Source organism: Gallinula chloropus, assembly GCF_964237585.1.
Source record: "Gallinula chloropus genome assembly, chromosome: 31".
Taxonomy (NCBI): Eukaryota; Metazoa; Chordata; class Aves; order Gruiformes; family Rallidae; genus Gallinula; species Gallinula chloropus.
In genome coordinates, this window is record NC_140116.1 from 1,126,671 (window position 1) to 1,143,012 (window position 16,342).

Here is a 16,342-nt window from a genome sequence, read left to right on the forward strand (position 1 = left end):
GGTGGGTGCCCCATCCCTGGGGGTGTTCAAGGCCAGGTTGGCTGGGGCCCTGGGCAACCTTGTGTATCTCCAGGCCTGGAGGTTGGTGTCCCTGCCTGTGGCAGGGGGTTGGAGCTCTGTGATCCTTGGGGTCCCTTCCAACCCAGACCAATCTGGGATTCTCTGATTCACTGATTCTATACTGAGCCCCAGCTCATGTCAGGTCTGATCCCCCAGTGCCGATGCCATGGATGTGCTTGGACAGGAACATTCATTACTTAAAGCTAGTGTGGAAACGCTGGTCCAGCTCCTGTATCTGTCCCACGTGCTGGGATGGGGGTGAAGACACCCCTCAACTTCACCAAGAGGAACCACCAGACTTTCGGTGGCACCCCCAACGCTTGGTGCTGGGAAGGGGGGATGTTTTCAGTGCTCAGACCTCTCCTGACCAGCATCCCAGTCCTGCCCTGCACTGGACACCCCATGGGTGAGGTCCCTTCAGGAACAGGGTTTCCCTTGGGGAGCACTTCTTCCCAAGCTCCATACCTTCAGCACCCTCAGGGGGTTTATCTCCTTCCAGCTTATCTCTGCAGGAGGCAGGGTGAGCGGCCGAGCTGGGTGCATCTGAGCTGCAGCTGCTGCAGAGCTGTGTCGAAATCCATGTTTGAGCCCAGGAGAAGGTCTCACGCTTCCTTCCTCCTCCTGTCAGCCCGCAGTGGGTGTATTTGCAGACTGATTCATGCCTGGGGGGGGGTGGGGAAAGCGAAGGGCTTGGTCAGCAAAACTTGTTCCCCAAAAATCCTGCGGCCCCACGGTGCTTTACTGGTCGTGGGGTAAATCAGATGCTCCATGGTTGGGGTTACAGAAAGGAGAACCTCTGGGAGGAGATCCCCTGGGCATTGAGGGACCCGTGGGCGCTGAGGAGATTGTTGGGTGGGACAGGATGCTCCCAGCCCCATGGGATGAAGTTGGGGTTGGGGAGGGGGAAGGTTTTGGTGGAGTGTGCTGGAGATGGCCTGTAAGAGTTGATGGGGCCAAGAACTTCTTGGGTGGAGGCCAGATGGTTTGCTCATGGGGCAGTTTCTCTCCCTGGATGCACCCTGGTAGTGCCAAAACAGGTCTCAGCCCGCTGCTGGAGGAGTCTGGGCTGGAAGGGACGTGTGGGAGCTTTTCTGGCCGTCTGACCCCAGTTGTAGCTCCTCAGGGTTCGCCAGCCTTTAAGGCTGCTTCAGCATCTTCTGCTGGTGGCCATGAGGAGGAACAGGGCAGATCCAAGCGCAGGGTGATGTGGATTATTTTGTGTCAGGGACCTCAGCAAAACCTCGGTCGGGCTCGCTGGGTTCGTGTCAGCCGTGGAGCCAGGAAACATCTGTGCAGCTGGGTTTTGGGTTCTGCTGAAGTCACTGGCCGGCCCTTGTTGAGCAACGTGCTGCTTGCACGCTGGTGACCTTCTCAGTGCTCCCTCTGCCTCCATCCTCCCTCCATCCTCGCAGGGAAGGCACCGCTCAGAGCCCGTTGCCGGCTGGCGGGGGACCTGGCGAGCTCGGTTAGCATCTTCCAGAAGGAGCCTTGACCGTTGACATTCCTTGTCCTCTGCCCCCCTCTCTTTCCCCCCCCCAAAGCGCCTTTCCAAACGCTCCCAGATAAATAAATCTTGGGAAATGAGTCGTGCGTGTCGCAACGGCCTGGCCATGGTTGAGCAAGGAGGAAGACTGGACTCTGGGATGGGGGGTCGGTGGGGGAGGAAGCACGTGCCAGCCAGCCCCCATCTCCGCTGCGGGCAGGGGGACAGGGGTGGTCTCTGCCTTCCCCATCCAGCTCCTTCCTTCTTGTGCTGGGAGGAGGATGAGTGGTGTTGGGGAATGGGAGAGGCCACGTCCCTCACTCCTCCCCTCTCCCGGAGCCCAGCAGTGAGTGGGGGTGGAGTTGGGGGGGGGGAAGCTCTCTGCGGGCCAACGCGAGGGGTTAAAAATAGACCTTTGCTAAATTAGCTTCCAATGGAAGTTCAAGAGGAAATCCAGGTTTAGCTGATGCTAAAAGAAAGAGCTGAAAGTAATAATAATAATAATAAAAACCCCCCATTCCTGCAAGGGGGGGGGGGATGGCGAGCAGGGAGAGGAGGAGAGAGCTGAAAAACAAAAGCCTTTGAGGAGGGTAATGCTTTCCAGCTGCAAAAATAATACAGCCCGGGAGAGGAGCAAGTGGTTGCGTCACCCCTGGCCCAGCGCTGCCCCATGAAGGGCTGGGGCCTGGCTGGGAGACCCCCAGGGGGGACAGGGACCCTCCCCTGTGACTGTCACTGCTACGTCCCCACGTAGCCCTCGAGCGCTGTGTTGCTGAACTTCCTTGGTGTTGGAAGGTTGTGGCTCGTCGGGATGCAGCTGGCGAGGTGGCAGCATCCCCATGATGGGGTTGGGGGGGGAAGGTGGGTTTTTGGGGAGAGCGATGGGAAAGGATGGGGATGTGTGTGAGCGCTGGGGTGGGGATGGCCAGGCCCCCAAAACCCATCGGCCGGTGGGGTCTGCACCCCTGTTTGGGGGGTGAGGGCCCCCGTGCCGTCCATCCGGGTGCTCCCTGTCGGCCCCGGCTTGGATCGCTCCCTGGTCCTGTGATTCTGAGTCACCGCGCAGGCGCCAGCCAAGACCTGTGTTTTGGGGAATTCCTGCTCATCCCCTCACCCCAAGAGAAGCCTTTCTCACCCCAGCGGGGCTGCTGCAGGGCTGCTGCCCCCTCCCCTGGGCAGAGGGGTGACTTGGGGGTGGGGGCTCAGTGGGGAGGGAGGGTGCTGGTCTGGGCAGCGTGACACAGGCAGCCCTCACTCCCCTGCCCTGTCCACTGCCCTCATGCTGTTTTAGGGGCTTTTCACCCCAAATCCTCCATCGCCCAGGTGCTGGGTGGAGGGTGCAGGGGCCTGGCTGGGCCTGGAGCCCCCGACTCAGCCCTGGGGGCTCTGGCAGCGTGGCAGGAGCCCCATGCAGGCCTTTGGCTCAGCTCCAGGGATGCTCTGGCCGTTTCCACTCGTATGCATCACGCTGGGTGGTGGCTGCGGGCGCCGCGGCCTCGCCCTTCCGCAGGGGACAGCGGTTGGTCACCAGCCGGCCACGACCGCCAGTGCCACGTCCCCATCCCCGGAGCCTCGGAGACACGCGAGCGAGCTGCCCCGGGGTGACTCACTTGGGGTTCAGGTTTGGGCTCGGACCCCCCAAAGCCCTGGGGTCTCACCAGAGCCCGGCGGTGCCGCAGCAGGGAAGGGCTGGCTGTCAGCAGGCTGAGCGCTGCCGGGGTTTGGTGAGACCCCAGGGCTTTGGGGGTGTCTGAGCACAAACCCGAGCGGGCAGGGGAGCGCGGGGTGTTGCAAAACATCCTGGCTGGATGGGTGGTTCCCTTCCCTTGGTGCTGGTTAATAACTCAGCAGCATCTGGCCCCTGCTCCTCTGGGTCCCTGTGTCCTCAGGGTGGCTGGGCTGTGGGGCCATGGCTCCCATCCTGTCCCCTCCCTCCTCTGCCTCATCCATTCCCAGTTGTGAGGCTGAATCATGGTGCTGGTGCTGTGGTGGGGTCTCATCAGGGTCTAACCCAAGGGATAGGCTGGCAAAGCGCTTGGGAGCTGCAGCCCCTCACCGTGGCCTTTGGTCCCAGGCCAGCAGGCAGGGGGAGCAGCGCTGAGCAGTGACCTGCCTGCAAGGAAGGAATTCAGGTGCAGTGGGTTTATCCAATTTAACAGGCTTTCACTGGTTTAATTAAACACCTACACCCAGATGCCGGCGCTCACCCGCTCCGGGGTGTCCCTGTGGCTTGGGATCGGCACCAGCTGCTCTGCCCCCAGCCCCCCTGCTCCCTGCCACTGGTGTGGGCTCAACAGGCATTTGTCATCCCCGTGCTGCAGTTTGAGCCTCTTCCCCTTCCTGGCTCTGCCTCCTGCCTCCAGTGCTGGTCCCATGGTGCCTTCCTGCAGCTCGGGCTGGTGTTCCCATGGGATGCTTTCCTGGATGTGTGACACGTGCAGGTCCCGTCTCCCTTTGGGGCGACAGAGGGTGGGCTGCTGGGACTATCCTTGAAGGTGACCAGGGCCAGGTCCCCAGTGTGGGCCCTTGGTGGCACACTCGGCATCGCTCCTCTGCTCTGATTGTGCTTGAGGTGCCCGGTCCGAGACCCCGTGCACAGGCACATGCGGGGGTCCTGGCTCCCTCCCTGCCAAAGCTCTCCTCACCCCCCCCTCTCCCATGGCCTAGATGTGGAGCAGATGGCCATCGACTGGCTCACGGGCAACTTCTACTTCGTGGATGACATTGATGACAGGATCTTTGTCTGTAACAAGAATGGGGTCACCTGTGTCACGCTGCTGGACCTGGAGCTGTACAACCCCAAGGGGATAGCGCTGGACCCAGCCATGGGGTAAGAGCTGTGCTGGGGGGTGGGAGAGCTCGGTGTCGCTGCCTTGGACCTGCACCAGGGATTCAGGCTCCCCCAAGCCTGCAGGGTCCTGCAGCAGAGGGGGACAGCAGGGATGCTGCTGGAGAAGCGATTCGCTTGCCTGCAAAGGCTTTCAGGAGCTGAAGGGGTCGGTGTGTCTGTCTGCATCCTCCCCCTCCCTGGGTCCAACTTGACATCCAGGCTCTGAGCTCCTGTGTCTGCCCTTTCCACACAGGAAAGTCTTCTTCACCGACTACGGGCAGATCCCCAAGGTGGAGCGCTGTGACATGGACGGGCAGAACCGCACCAAGCTGGTAGACAGCAAGATCGTCTTCCCCCACGGCATCACCTTGGACCTGGTGAACCGGCTGGTGTACTGGGCTGACGCCTACCTGGACTACATCGAGGTGGTGGACTACGAGGGCAAGAACAGGCACACCATCATCCAGGGCATCCTGGTGAGCGGGGCCAGAGGGAGGTGGGTGTTAGGGGGGTTAGAAGCACGTCTGAGCTTCACTTGGTGGGGGGCACTGATCTGCAGGCTTTTGGCTTTGCTGGTCCATGAGCTGCTCAACACCAGCCAGTCCAGCCAAGCTCAATGTTGTGCCCAGAATGAGTTGGGACCGAAAGCTTTAGGGTGGGATGAGGGGTGGGGATACCTTGGAGTTGGGGCTCTCGGGTCTTCTCCTAAGCCCCATGCCCTCCAGATCGAACACCTCTACGGGCTCACTGTCTTTGAGAACTACCTCTACGCCACCAACTCGGACAACGCCAACGCCCAGCAGAAAACCAGCGTCATCCGGGTCAACCGCTTCAACAGCACCGAGTACCAGGTGGTGACCCGGGTGGACAAGGGAGGAGCTCTGCACATCTACCACCAACGGCGCCAGCCCACAGGTGGGACCCCGGCTTGGGAGGAGCCGCTGCTTGGACCCCAGGGGCTGGGTGTTGATGGGCACAGGCTGCTTCCCTCTTCCAGCAGGGCCAGATGCCCAGACAAGGTCATTTGGGCACCTGGAGCCTCCATCATCACTCTGCAGAGTGATGCTCAGCCCTAGCCTGGCCCTGCTGCTGGGCTGCTGTGTGCCCTGGGGTGCTCCTGGTCCCCACTATCACTCTGTCTTCCCCTGCAAGAGACGTGGCATCACGTCCCTGACCGACTGAACACGTCTCACTGGAGCACTCAGGGATGTGGGAGCGGATGCGGCATCTCAGAGCACTAATGGTGCCACATGCTCTCCATCCCTGCAGCCAGAGTGTTCACCCCTTGCCCCAGCACCCAGGGATTTTTGAGGGAGTGGAAAGGCTTTGGTGCTGCGGGTGCTGCCCCCTTCCCACATCCCTCCTTGCTCACTCCACCCCCAGCACCTTCCCCCAGTTAATCAATTTACTTGTTTCAAATCCTCTTAGCGGCTGCAGCCGACTCGGCATTTTCCAGAACACAAAAATAATCAGGAGATTTCCAAGGGGGGTGATGGAGGGGGGTGGTTGAGGGGGGCTCTCCGGGCTGGTGCCGGCTGTCTCCGTGCCGGGGCTCATCCCTGCAGAGCAGCTGGGCAGCCCCTCTCTTACCATGGCCCGTGAGGGATGGTGTGGCAGGGCCTGGCAGCAGCGTGCTGCAACGTGCTGTGCTGCTCCGCAGTGATGCTGCACCTTGGGCAAGTCCTTTTCCATCCCTGCACTGTGTGTCCTGTGCAATGCTCAGCATCGGGCTGCCCTGCTGGGACTTTTTTGGAGGACAGGACCCCTCCTGACAGCCAGGAGAGCCACAGTCATAAAGCCCCTGCAGTGGTTTGTGTGGGAAGAGACCCTAAAGCCCCCCAGTTCTGCCCCCTCTGCCACAGGCAGGGACACCCTGTCCCAGCCCAGGGTGCCCCAAGCCCCATCCAACCCTGCCAGGGATCCTGGGGCAGCCTCAGCTTCTCTGGGCCCTGTGCCAGGGCCTCCCCCCTCCCTGGGAAGGATTTTGGCCTCCCAGCTCCTTGTTCAGTTTAAACCTACTCCCCCTTGTCCTTGTCCTCCAGTGAGGAGCCATGCCTGCGAGCCGGATCAGTTCGGCAAGCCGGGAGGCTGCTCGGATATCTGCCTGCTGGGGAACAGCCACAAGACCCGAACGTGCCGGTGCCGCTCGGGGTTCAGCCTGGGCAGCGATGGGAAGTCCTGCAAAAGTGAGTCCCGGTTCTCCCTGGAGCGCTGCGGGGGGAATGAGGGGGGTGATGGCTGCCCCCCTCTGTGAGGGATGGGGAGGGGGCAGAGGTGTTCATGCCAGGGGTGCATGGGCTCAAGGGCAGGTGTGGCTTCTCCATCCCTTCCCTCCTGGGTGCAGCTGCCTCTTTCCATGCTGGGTGGCCCACTGGGCACAGGGGTCTGCGCTGGGGCAGGTTCCTGTCTCCTCCTGGTCTCTGTGTCTGGCTGTGGCTCTCTGGAAGCCCCATGTGGCCAGTTGTCCCCTACCAGCACTGCTGTGACCTGGCTGGTGTCCACAGCTGTCCCCGTTTCTCCGCAGAGCCTGAGCACGAGCTGTTCCTGGTGTACGGGAAGGGGCGTCCGGGCATCATCCGTGGGATGGACATGGGAGCCAAGGTGCCAGATGAGCACATGATCCCCATTGAGAACCTCATGAACCCCCGAGCTCTGGACTTCCACGCCGAGACCGGCTTCATCTACTTCGCCGACACCACCAGCTACCTCATCGGGCGCCAGAAGATCGACGGCACCGAGCGGGAGACCATCCTGAAGGACGGTGCGTGGCGCAGCCCGGTCCCTGCCCAGCGTGTCCAGCCCCCCTCCCCGGTCGCAGTGGCAGCACTGTGAGCCCATCTCCTCACGTAACCATAGTGTTTCTGTCCTCTCCCTGCCATCTTCCACCCCTAGACTGAGGTTGGGGTTTATCTGCAGCCTGATAGTGGGAGACAGGCGCAGAGCCCCAGCGAGGTGGGTGAGGGTCACTGGATGTCCCCCCCTGCCTGAGGGGTCCCTGGGGCTCAGCAGATCCATCCCCACGCTGCTGGTTTTCATGTCCTTGGAGCAAACCAGCTGAGTTCACTCCCAAATTCATGTATCTCCAGCCCTGTACCTGCACCATGGCAGGTCCTTCCTGGTGGGTTTGAGATGGGATCGGGTGGTACCAAACACACTGTGAATCCCATGGGACTGTCACTTCCATGTCTCATCTTCCTGCTGCCGCTCAGTCCTGGTAACGAGCGCCTGCTCTGGCTTTTCCCCAAAGGTATCCACAACGTGGAAGGGATCGCTGTGGACTGGATGGGGAACAACCTGTACTGGACTGATGATGGCCCCAAAAAGACCATCAGCGTGGCTCGGCTGGAGAAGGCTGCGCAGACGAGGAAGACGCTGATCGAGGGGAAGATGACCCACCCACGAGCCATCGTGGTGGACCCCCTGAATGGGTGCGGGGTGCTGGGGTGGGCAGGGCTGGTGGTTGGGTCCCCAGCTTGGAGTGGCTCTCATCTCCAAGCGTTGGCCATGGCTCCTGAGCCGTGGTGACAGGCTCTGGCCCAGCAGCGGCTCTGGCTGCGGTGATGGCAGCGGCTCTGTGCCCGGCAGTGCAGGATGATGCATTGAGCTGGGGTGCAGGACCACCCATTGCCTCAGGCCAGCTGCTCCCTGGGCAGCCATGGAGTTCTCAGCCACTTTGGGGGAGGCCGAGCCAGTCCTCAGGCTGGCAGTGGGGTGGGCTCTGAGCCCAGCTCTCCCGCCCCTGTACCAGCTTAGTGTCTGTGGCAGGTGGATGTACTGGACAGACTGGGAGGAGGATCCCAAGGACAGCAAGAGGGGCAAGATCGAGAGAGCCTGGATGGACGGTTCCAACCGCAACATCTTCATCACCTCCAAGACCGTCCTGTGGCCCAACGGGCTGAGCCTGGACATCCCAGCCAAGATCCTCTACTGGGTGGATGCCTTCTACGACCGCATCGAGATGGTCTACCTCAACGGCACCGAGCGGAAGGCAAGAGCAGGGGCTGTCAGACACCCATCGCCCCCGAGCTCGGCGGGTGGCCGGCGCCGTGCAGCCGCGCTCCCTGCCCCTCATCCCTTGCCCTGCTGTGCTGTTCCCCGTCCCAGCTAACGAGCTTCTCCTCCCCACTGCACCCACAGATCGTGTACGAGGGCCCCGAGCTGAATCACGCCTTCGGGCTGTGCCACTACAGCAGCTTCCTCTTCTGGACCGAGTACCGCAGCGGCAGCATCTACCGCCTGGACCAGGCCTCCAAGGTGGTGAGCCTGCTCCGGAATGAGCGCCCACCCATCTTCGAGATCCGGATGTACGACGCCCAGCAGCAGCAAGGTGCTGGGGGCACCTCTGCCTGGTGCCTGGGGGACCTGCCATGCACAAGGGAACGGGTGGGATGGGAGAGGGATGCGGTGGGGGGCTGAGGAAATGCCCCACCTAAGCAGCCCCAGGTGCTTTTGGCTTCCTTGTGGCCGCATCCCTGCCTGCGTGTCCATCCCCTGCACCCCTTCTCTCCCTAAACTCAGCCCCTGCACCCTCAGCCCTTCCTCTCTTTGTCCCCCTCCCTGCCTGGCTTCCCCACTGGTTCAGCCAGGCTCTGTGTCTTCTGGGGGGTACCCACCGCCCCATGAATGGGGTCCTCAGCTGGCTTCCAATTCTGCAGCCCATTGAGGGAGTCCAGGGGGTTTGGGGGCACCCAGCGATGGCTCAGTGGGGGTCCCTGAGTGCTGAAATTGTGTGTGTGTGTCCCTCACCCCTGCCTTCCCTCTGCAGTGGGCTCCAACAAGTGCCGTGTAAACAACGGGGGCTGCAGCAGCCTGTGCCTGGCCACCCCCCGGGGCCGGCAGTGCGCCTGTGCCGAGGACCAGATCCTGGGGCCGGACTCCGTCACCTGCCAGGGTAGGCTGCCTGGGGGGCTGTCCCCCAGTAGGGGTCCCCTTTGGGGGTCTGCATGATGCTTCATGTGGTGGGGGCCCAACCCAGGGCTCAGGGAGGTGGGTGCCCCTTGCACCCCACAGATGGGTCTCGCTGGTGGTTTGGGATCCTCCTCATGCACGTGGCAGCAGGATGGATGGATGGTTGGACAGACAGATTGCCACCTGGGGCAGTGGGAGGACATCCTGGGTGGGGATGGAGCCGTGTCTGATGCTGCCTGTTTGCTTTTCCCCTGCCAGCAAACCCGTCCTACATCCCCCCTCCACAGTGCCAGCCCGGGGAGTTCGCCTGCAAGAACAACCGCTGCATCCAGGAGCGCTGGAAGTGCGACGGGGACAACGACTGCCTGGACAACAGCGACGAAGCCCCTGAGCTCTGCCGTGCGTAGCTGCCTCCTGCGCTGTGGGACAGCGCTTTACATCCCCCTGGGGTGGTGGAATTCGGGCTGAGCCCCCAAAATGTGGGGTTGCTGGCTGGGTTGGGGTTGGGCAGCCAGGAGCTGGGGTCTAGGAAAGGAGCGGGTGATTCGAATGATGATGATTCGGATCCTGGACACCCAATTTGTCTGGGGGTCCCTGCCCTTTTCTCTCTCAGTGTTTCCCTCCCCCAGATGAGGAGGAGGAATGGGGGTGGGATGGGGAACAGGCAGGTCCTGAGTGTGTGTGTCCCCTCACAGACCAGCACACGTGCCCCTCGGACCGCTTCAAGTGCAAGAACAACCGCTGCATCCCCAACCGCTGGCTCTGCGATGGGGACAACGATTGTGGCAACAATGAGGACGAGTCCAACTCCACCTGCTCGGGTGAGGAGCCCTCCTCTTCCTCAGGGAGCTGAGGGAGAGCTCGCATCGTGTCACTGTGCTGAGCCACAGCCTTCACCATTCCCCATATGCCACGGGGCTGAGACCGAGGTTTTGGGGTCTTGTGTGTGCCTGCTGCCCACTGGTTTGGCTTCCTGTGCCTTGCAGGAGCCATGTGTGTGTGGTGGAGGGGGTGTTCCCTGCTGGCACCACCAGCTCCTAAAGCTCTGTCTGTCTCTCCATGGGCCAGCTCGGACCTGCTCCCCCAACCAGTTCTCCTGTGCCAGTGGGCGTTGCATCCCCATCTCCTGGACCTGTGACCTGGATGATGACTGTGGGGACCGCTCCGACGAGTCCGCCTCGTGCGGTGAGCTGGGACGGGGAGCACTGGGGGGGGACTTTGGGGGAGCTCTGGCCCTCACCCCGCCGCAGGAAGGGGGAGATTGGGGTACGAGGTGCCTGCCTGAGGCTGATTGTACCTCCCTCTCCTCTGCAGCCTACCCGACATGCTTCCCCTTGACACAGTTCACCTGCAACAACGGGCGCTGCATAAACATCAACTGGCGCTGTGACAACGGTAAGGACAGCGGCACCGCGGCTGCCACGGGGGACACAGCCGGGGGTGGCGAGGTCAGACACAGGGGGTACCAGCCTGGTCCTGCCCCCACAAGGGATGCTGACCACCCCCTGCTAAACAGGGAGGGGGCATTAGCTGCAACCACGCATCCTGCATCCCGCACGCACGCATCCACTGAGCCCCACGTTCTCCTTGGCTGCCCCTGGGGACAGTGTGTGGTGCAGGAAGAGCCTGCCTGGGATTGTGGCAGCTGACAAGCTTGGCAAGGAGGCCAAAGCTCTGCGCCGGCGCTCGAGATGAGCGTGGCGTGGCCTGAGCCACTGGCAGGGCCAAGCCATGTCCCACAGCCTGGGGAAGGCAGAGGAGATCTCCCAGAGAGCTCTGGCACGGCCTCGGATCTGCTTCCAGGGCTAGGTCTGGGAGAGAGGGGTTGTCCCAAGGCTGCTTCCCTTCCCTGCAGGGGTACTGCCACCTTCCTAGCAGCTCCGCATCGTTAGGTTTAATTAGCAGCTTTGGAGCAGGCTGTGCAGGGAGCTGCAGTGGTCTCTCCCTGGGGTCTTCATGAGGTGGGCAACCCCATCTCAGAGCTGTCCCCACCAAAGGATGGTCTCTTTTCCCGGGGACCCCCTTAAATACTGTCAGTCCAGATGCGCCCAAAAGCCACAGCCTCAGCGTGGGGCACCTCTGCCCAGCCAAGACCCTCCCTGGGCACCCACAGGGTGCAGCGACCGAGGGCTCCCAGCCCACCTAAACCTGGGTTTCCACCGGCACCTTCCGCTGCTTCTGGTCTCGCCTCCCAGTCCGTTTGTCGTGGCAGCACGGTGTCTGTGTGTCCCTCTCCATGTCCACGTTTGAGTCCCGGTGTCAGCGTGTTCCCTGTGCTGCTCTGTGCCATGTGCCGTGTTCCATGTGCCGTGTGCCATGTGCTGTGTGTCATGTGTACCCGTGTGTCATGTGTACCCGTGTGCCGTGTGCTGTCGCTGTGTTTGTCACTGTGCCCACTCCTGTCTGGTTGGTTCTGTGTTTCAGAAAAAGATTGTGGGGATGGCTCTGACGAAAAGAACTGTCCAAAACCTACCGGTTAGTGCATAGATCAACATGCACCAGACCCCAGCCTGGCCCCACACAGCCCCCCAAACCTGCCCCTCCAGCGTGCTGCTGCGCCTGGCACTGGCAATGCCCCACTGGGGAGGCTGACGGTGCCCCCCACTCCCTGGCAATGCCCCCCACCCCACTCTGGCAGTGGGAGAGCCGTGCTGAGTGTTGGGGGGCACAGCAGCCAGATGTCCCAGCTTGCTGAGGTGTTGGGGAGAGCCCAGAGAAGTGAGGGGGGCTGCAGATGCTGGTGCCACCCGCTGTCCCCATGCCTGTGCTGGGCTCCCTTGTTTGGGGGGAGACGGGGGCACAGGGAGGCAAAGGCCTTTTACCATGCTCCAGTGGGGGTCCACAGGGGGAGCAGAGCCCCCTGGCAGTTCCAGACCAGCCCCCTGCCCCATGCAGGTGGGGGGCTGCATTGCCAGTGTCAGAGCACCGTCATGCTAAAGCCCCCCCCAGCCCATTAGTGGGCAATGGGGTGCCCTTTGGGCGAGCTGACACCCCCCAATTGGCCATACCAGCCCATCTCCCCACGGATGTGCCCCGTAAAGGAGCGCTCCATCCCCCCCAGCTCCGCTCCCGCTCTGGAGCAGGGCAGCCCCCTTGGTGCTGGGTGTCCCCCCAGCCCTCCCCAGGTACATGGCTGATCTATGCAGTTTCTGTGTTTCATTTCTCTCTGTGCGCTGCTGGTGCCGTGAGCGGGGTGGGCAGGGGGGGGGCCGGGGGGCTCTCTCCAGTCAGCCCGGCCTCTCTTGCGGGGGTCCCGCAGGTGGTGCCAAGGGGGTGCCCATCACCCCGCGTCCTGTCTGCTGGCGTGCTCCATCCCTCCCCCGTGTTGTTCCCTGCTTCCCCCAGCTGTCTTCTCTGTTGGAGGTGGGGGGGGGGTGTCTCTACCTTCCCCCCCCACTTCCCTCCCTCCTGCCGTGCCTCTGCCAGCCCTCCTGGCCGGCTGGCTGGGCGCTCTCTGAGCTCCTTCCCGCTCCCTCTTTCGCTCCTCAGACAACGACTGTGGGGACAACAGCGACGAGGCAGGCTGCAGCCACTCCTGCTCCAGCAACCAGTTCAAGTGCAACAGCGGGCGCTGCATCCCCGTGCACTGGACCTGCGATGGGGACAACGACTGCGGCGACTACAGCGACGAGACTCACGCCAACTGCACCAACCAGGGTGAGCCCCGGCGCACGGCGGGGCTGGGATGCGCCCCTGCTGCTCCTTGGGGTCTTCCCTTTGGTCCTGCCCTGGGAGGGAGGGAGTGGGTGGAGGGGAAGGTGATCACAGCAGGTGGGCCCCTCACATCTGGGCATCATCTATGCTGCCATCCTGCCTTGGAGATCTGGAGAGCCCAAAGCCCTCTGCCCCGGGTGGAGCATCCCCCTTCCAGGCAGGGAATCCCATTGCCACACTGCTGGGTGCCCCCAGACCCAGCCCTGCCACGCTGAGCACCCATACCTCCCACCCCACCCTGAGCCCTCCCAGATTCCAGCTCCCCGGGGCAAAGGCAGTGACTGGGGGGCACCCCTCCTCCCGCCAGCCACACGCCCCCCTGGGGGCTGCCACACGGACGAGTTCCAGTGCCGCCTGGACGGGCTGTGCATCCCCATGCGCTGGCGCTGCGACGGCGACACGGACTGCATGGACTCCAGCGACGAGAAGAACTGCGAGGGGGTCACCCACGTCTGCGACCCCAACGTCAAGTTTGGCTGCAAGGACTCAGGTGAGAGCAGGGGGAAGGAGGAACCGCTGCCCCCCCCTGGCCCCCACTGACCTGGGGAAGGGACTGGGAATCACCTCGGTGTGTTCCGTGGGGATGGGGCAGAGGAAGCGGTGGAGGGATGGGGACAGGGGAAGCAGTGGAGGGATGGGGACAGGGGAAGCAGTGGGGGGATGGGGACAGGGGAAGCAGTGGAGGGATGGGGACAGGGGAAGCAGTGGAGGGATGGGGACAGGGGAAGCAGTGGAAGGATAGGGACAGGGGAAGCAGTGGAGGGATGGGGACAGGGGAAGCAGTGGAGGGATGGGGACAGGGGAAACGGTGGAGGGATGGGGACAGGGGAAACGGTGGAGGGATGGGGACAGGGGAAACGGTGGAGGGATGGGGACAAGGGAAGCAGTGGAAGGATAGGGACAGGGGAAGCGATGGAGGGATGGGGACAGGGGAAGCAGTGGAGGGATGGGGACAGGGGAAACGGTGGAGGGATGGGGACAAGGGAAGCAGTGGAAGGATAGGGACAGGGGAAGCGATGGAGGGATGGGGACAGGGGAAGCGGTGGAGGGATGGGGACAAGGGAAGCAGTGGAAGGATAGGGACAGGGGAAGCGATGGAGGGATGGGGACAGGGGAAGCAGTGGAGGGATGGGGACAAGGGAAGCAGTGGAGGGATGGCAGCTCTGGGATAGCTGGGCCCCCATGTGCCTAAAATAAGGCCTGATCTGCCCCCTCCTCGGTCCCGGCAGCGCGCTGCATCAGCAAGGCCTGGGTCTGTGACGGGGACAGCGACTGTGAGGACAACTCAGACGAGGAGAACTGCGAGTCTCTGGTGTGCAAACCCCCCTCCCACACCTGTGCCAACAACACCTCCATCTGCCTCCCCCCCGAGAAGCTCTGCGACGGCTCCGACGACTGCGGGGACGGCTCCGACGAGGGCGAGCTGTGCGGTGAGCGCGGGGCTGGGCGCCGGGGCACGGGGATGGGAGTGGGATGGGGACGGGAGGATGATGAGTGTGTCCTTCTCTCTGCAGACCAGTGCTCCCTCAACAACGGCGGCTGCAGCCACAACTGCACCGTGGCCCCTGGCGAGGGCATCGTCTGCTCCTGTCCCCTGGGCATGGAGCTGGGCTCGGACAACAAGACCTGCCAGATCCAGAGCTACTGTGCCAAGCACCTCAAGTGCAGCCAGAAGTGTGAGCAGGACAAGTACAACGTCAAGTGCTCCTGTTATGAGGGCTGGATGCTGGAGCCCGACGGCGAGAGCTGCCGCAGCCTGGGTACGTGTGGGTGGGCTGGGGTAATGCGGGGATGTCCCTCTGCTCTTGGAGCTGAGGACCTGAGGTCCTGAGCCAGGATCTACCCACCAATGTGGGGCTGTTGCCGTCCCTGCTGGACACAAGCCACCCTTGGTGGGGGCCAGGAGCCAGGGACACCCTCCATCCCCCCGGTGTGGGGGTCCCACACAGCCTCTCCAGTCACCCCACCCCCTTGCCCAGCTTCTAACCCTGCCTGACTTTCCCCAGACCCCTTCAAACCGTTCATCATATTCTCCAACCGCCACGAGATCCGGCGCATTGACCTGCACCGGGGCGACTACAGTGTCCTGGTCCCCGGGTTGCGCAACACCATCGCCTTGGACTTCCACCTCAACCAGAGCTCGCTGTACTGGACTGACGTGGTGGAGGACAAGATCTACAGGGGGAAGCTGCTGGAGAACGGGGGTGTGTAGCCCTGGGGGGGTGCAGAGTGAGCTGGGGTGGGGCCAGATGAGCGGAGGGAGAAGCAGGGGTGCGGTTCTGGGGGGGTGGGTGCTGGCACCCTGCAGCGGTGTGGCCACTGGAGCGATCCCATTCTGCTCTCTGGAGCTGCTCATCTTGTAGGCGTTAATTAGCATTCCTGGCATTTCCCTAATGGTAATTGCAGCCCAGCAGCTGGGAGCACAAAGCTGGGTCCCCTCCCCATCCGTGCTGGGGGCTGGGCAGGGGGGACACCTGCAGCAGGGGTGGGCTGGGACCATGGACATGGGGCTGAGCCCTTTGGAATTCAGGCCCTATTTGGGGAGGAAGCATGTGTCCCTCCCCCAGCATCGGTCCCAGCAAAGGTGGGTGGGACTGTGCCAGGCTGGGGTGGGTGAAGGGGGGGCACCATCCTGATCCCTGTGCCCCACAGCTCTGACCAGTTTCGAGGTGGTGATACAGTACGGGCTGGCCACCCCCGAGGGACTGGCCGTGGACTGGATCGCTGGCAACATCTACTGGGTGGAGAGCAACCTGGACCAGATCGAGGTGGCCAAGCTGGATGGCACCATGCGAACCACGCTGCTGGCTGGGGACATCGAGCATCCCCGCGCCATCGCCCTGGATCCCCGCTATGGGTGAGGGGCTGTGGGTCACATGGGTGGGTGAGGAGCTGGGTCCTGCCCAGTGTCCCTGTGTCCCTGTGCTGACCATTCCGCATTACTCCTCCTTGCAGGATCCTGTTCTGGACGGACTGGGATGCCAGCCTGCCCCGCATCGAGGCCGCCTCCATGAGCGGCGCGGGCCGGCGCACCATCCACAAGGAGACGGGCTCGGGGGGCTGGCCCAACGGGCTCACCGTCGACTACCTGGAGAAGCGCATCCTCTGGATCGATGCCAGGTAGGACCCACCCCTGTGTCCCCTCTGGACCCCTCTCCAACCCTCCAAACCCCTCACTCCCATGTTCTGCTGCTGGTGTTTTGCCCCACGGGCTCTGTTTGTGTCTGCAGCACACTCCAGCCTGTGCTGGGGGGTTTCTTCTCTGTGGGGGCTGTGATCCCAGGTGTAAATCAGGAGTTGTGCCCCTCTGCAGCGCTGAGCAGAGCAGAGCAGAGGGGGGGGCTGTT

At 62.8% G+C, this 16,342-nt stretch overlaps 1 protein-coding gene across 1 annotated transcript in view; it reads left to right on the plus strand.

Moving 5' to 3' along the window:
- Nucleotides 1-16,342, plus strand: part of LRP1 (LDL receptor related protein 1) — a gene marked incomplete at its 5' end in the record, with an annotated part of 77,143 nt that overhangs the window by 30,288 nt on the left and 30,513 nt on the right. Inside the window, 20 exons of the mRNA XM_084277137.1 lie at nucleotides 4,211-4,373; nucleotides 4,627-4,849; nucleotides 5,099-5,288; nucleotides 6,416-6,559; nucleotides 6,898-7,134; nucleotides 7,621-7,801; nucleotides 8,139-8,361; nucleotides 8,511-8,700; nucleotides 9,139-9,264; nucleotides 9,540-9,680; nucleotides 9,977-10,102; nucleotides 10,350-10,466; nucleotides 10,596-10,676; nucleotides 12,771-12,938; nucleotides 13,303-13,485; nucleotides 14,225-14,425; nucleotides 14,510-14,755; nucleotides 15,002-15,199; nucleotides 15,648-15,852; nucleotides 15,951-16,115. Coding sequence (XP_084133263.1) covers nucleotides 4,211-4,373; nucleotides 4,627-4,849; nucleotides 5,099-5,288; nucleotides 6,416-6,559; nucleotides 6,898-7,134; nucleotides 7,621-7,801; nucleotides 8,139-8,361; nucleotides 8,511-8,700; nucleotides 9,139-9,264; nucleotides 9,540-9,680; nucleotides 9,977-10,102; nucleotides 10,350-10,466; nucleotides 10,596-10,676; nucleotides 12,771-12,938; nucleotides 13,303-13,485; nucleotides 14,225-14,425; nucleotides 14,510-14,755; nucleotides 15,002-15,199; nucleotides 15,648-15,852; nucleotides 15,951-16,115 — 3,508 coding nt within the window. The remainder of the gene's footprint in view (nucleotides 1-4,210; nucleotides 4,374-4,626; nucleotides 4,850-5,098; nucleotides 5,289-6,415; nucleotides 6,560-6,897; nucleotides 7,135-7,620; nucleotides 7,802-8,138; nucleotides 8,362-8,510; nucleotides 8,701-9,138; nucleotides 9,265-9,539; nucleotides 9,681-9,976; nucleotides 10,103-10,349; nucleotides 10,467-10,595; nucleotides 10,677-12,770; nucleotides 12,939-13,302; nucleotides 13,486-14,224; nucleotides 14,426-14,509; nucleotides 14,756-15,001; nucleotides 15,200-15,647; nucleotides 15,853-15,950; nucleotides 16,116-16,342) is intronic.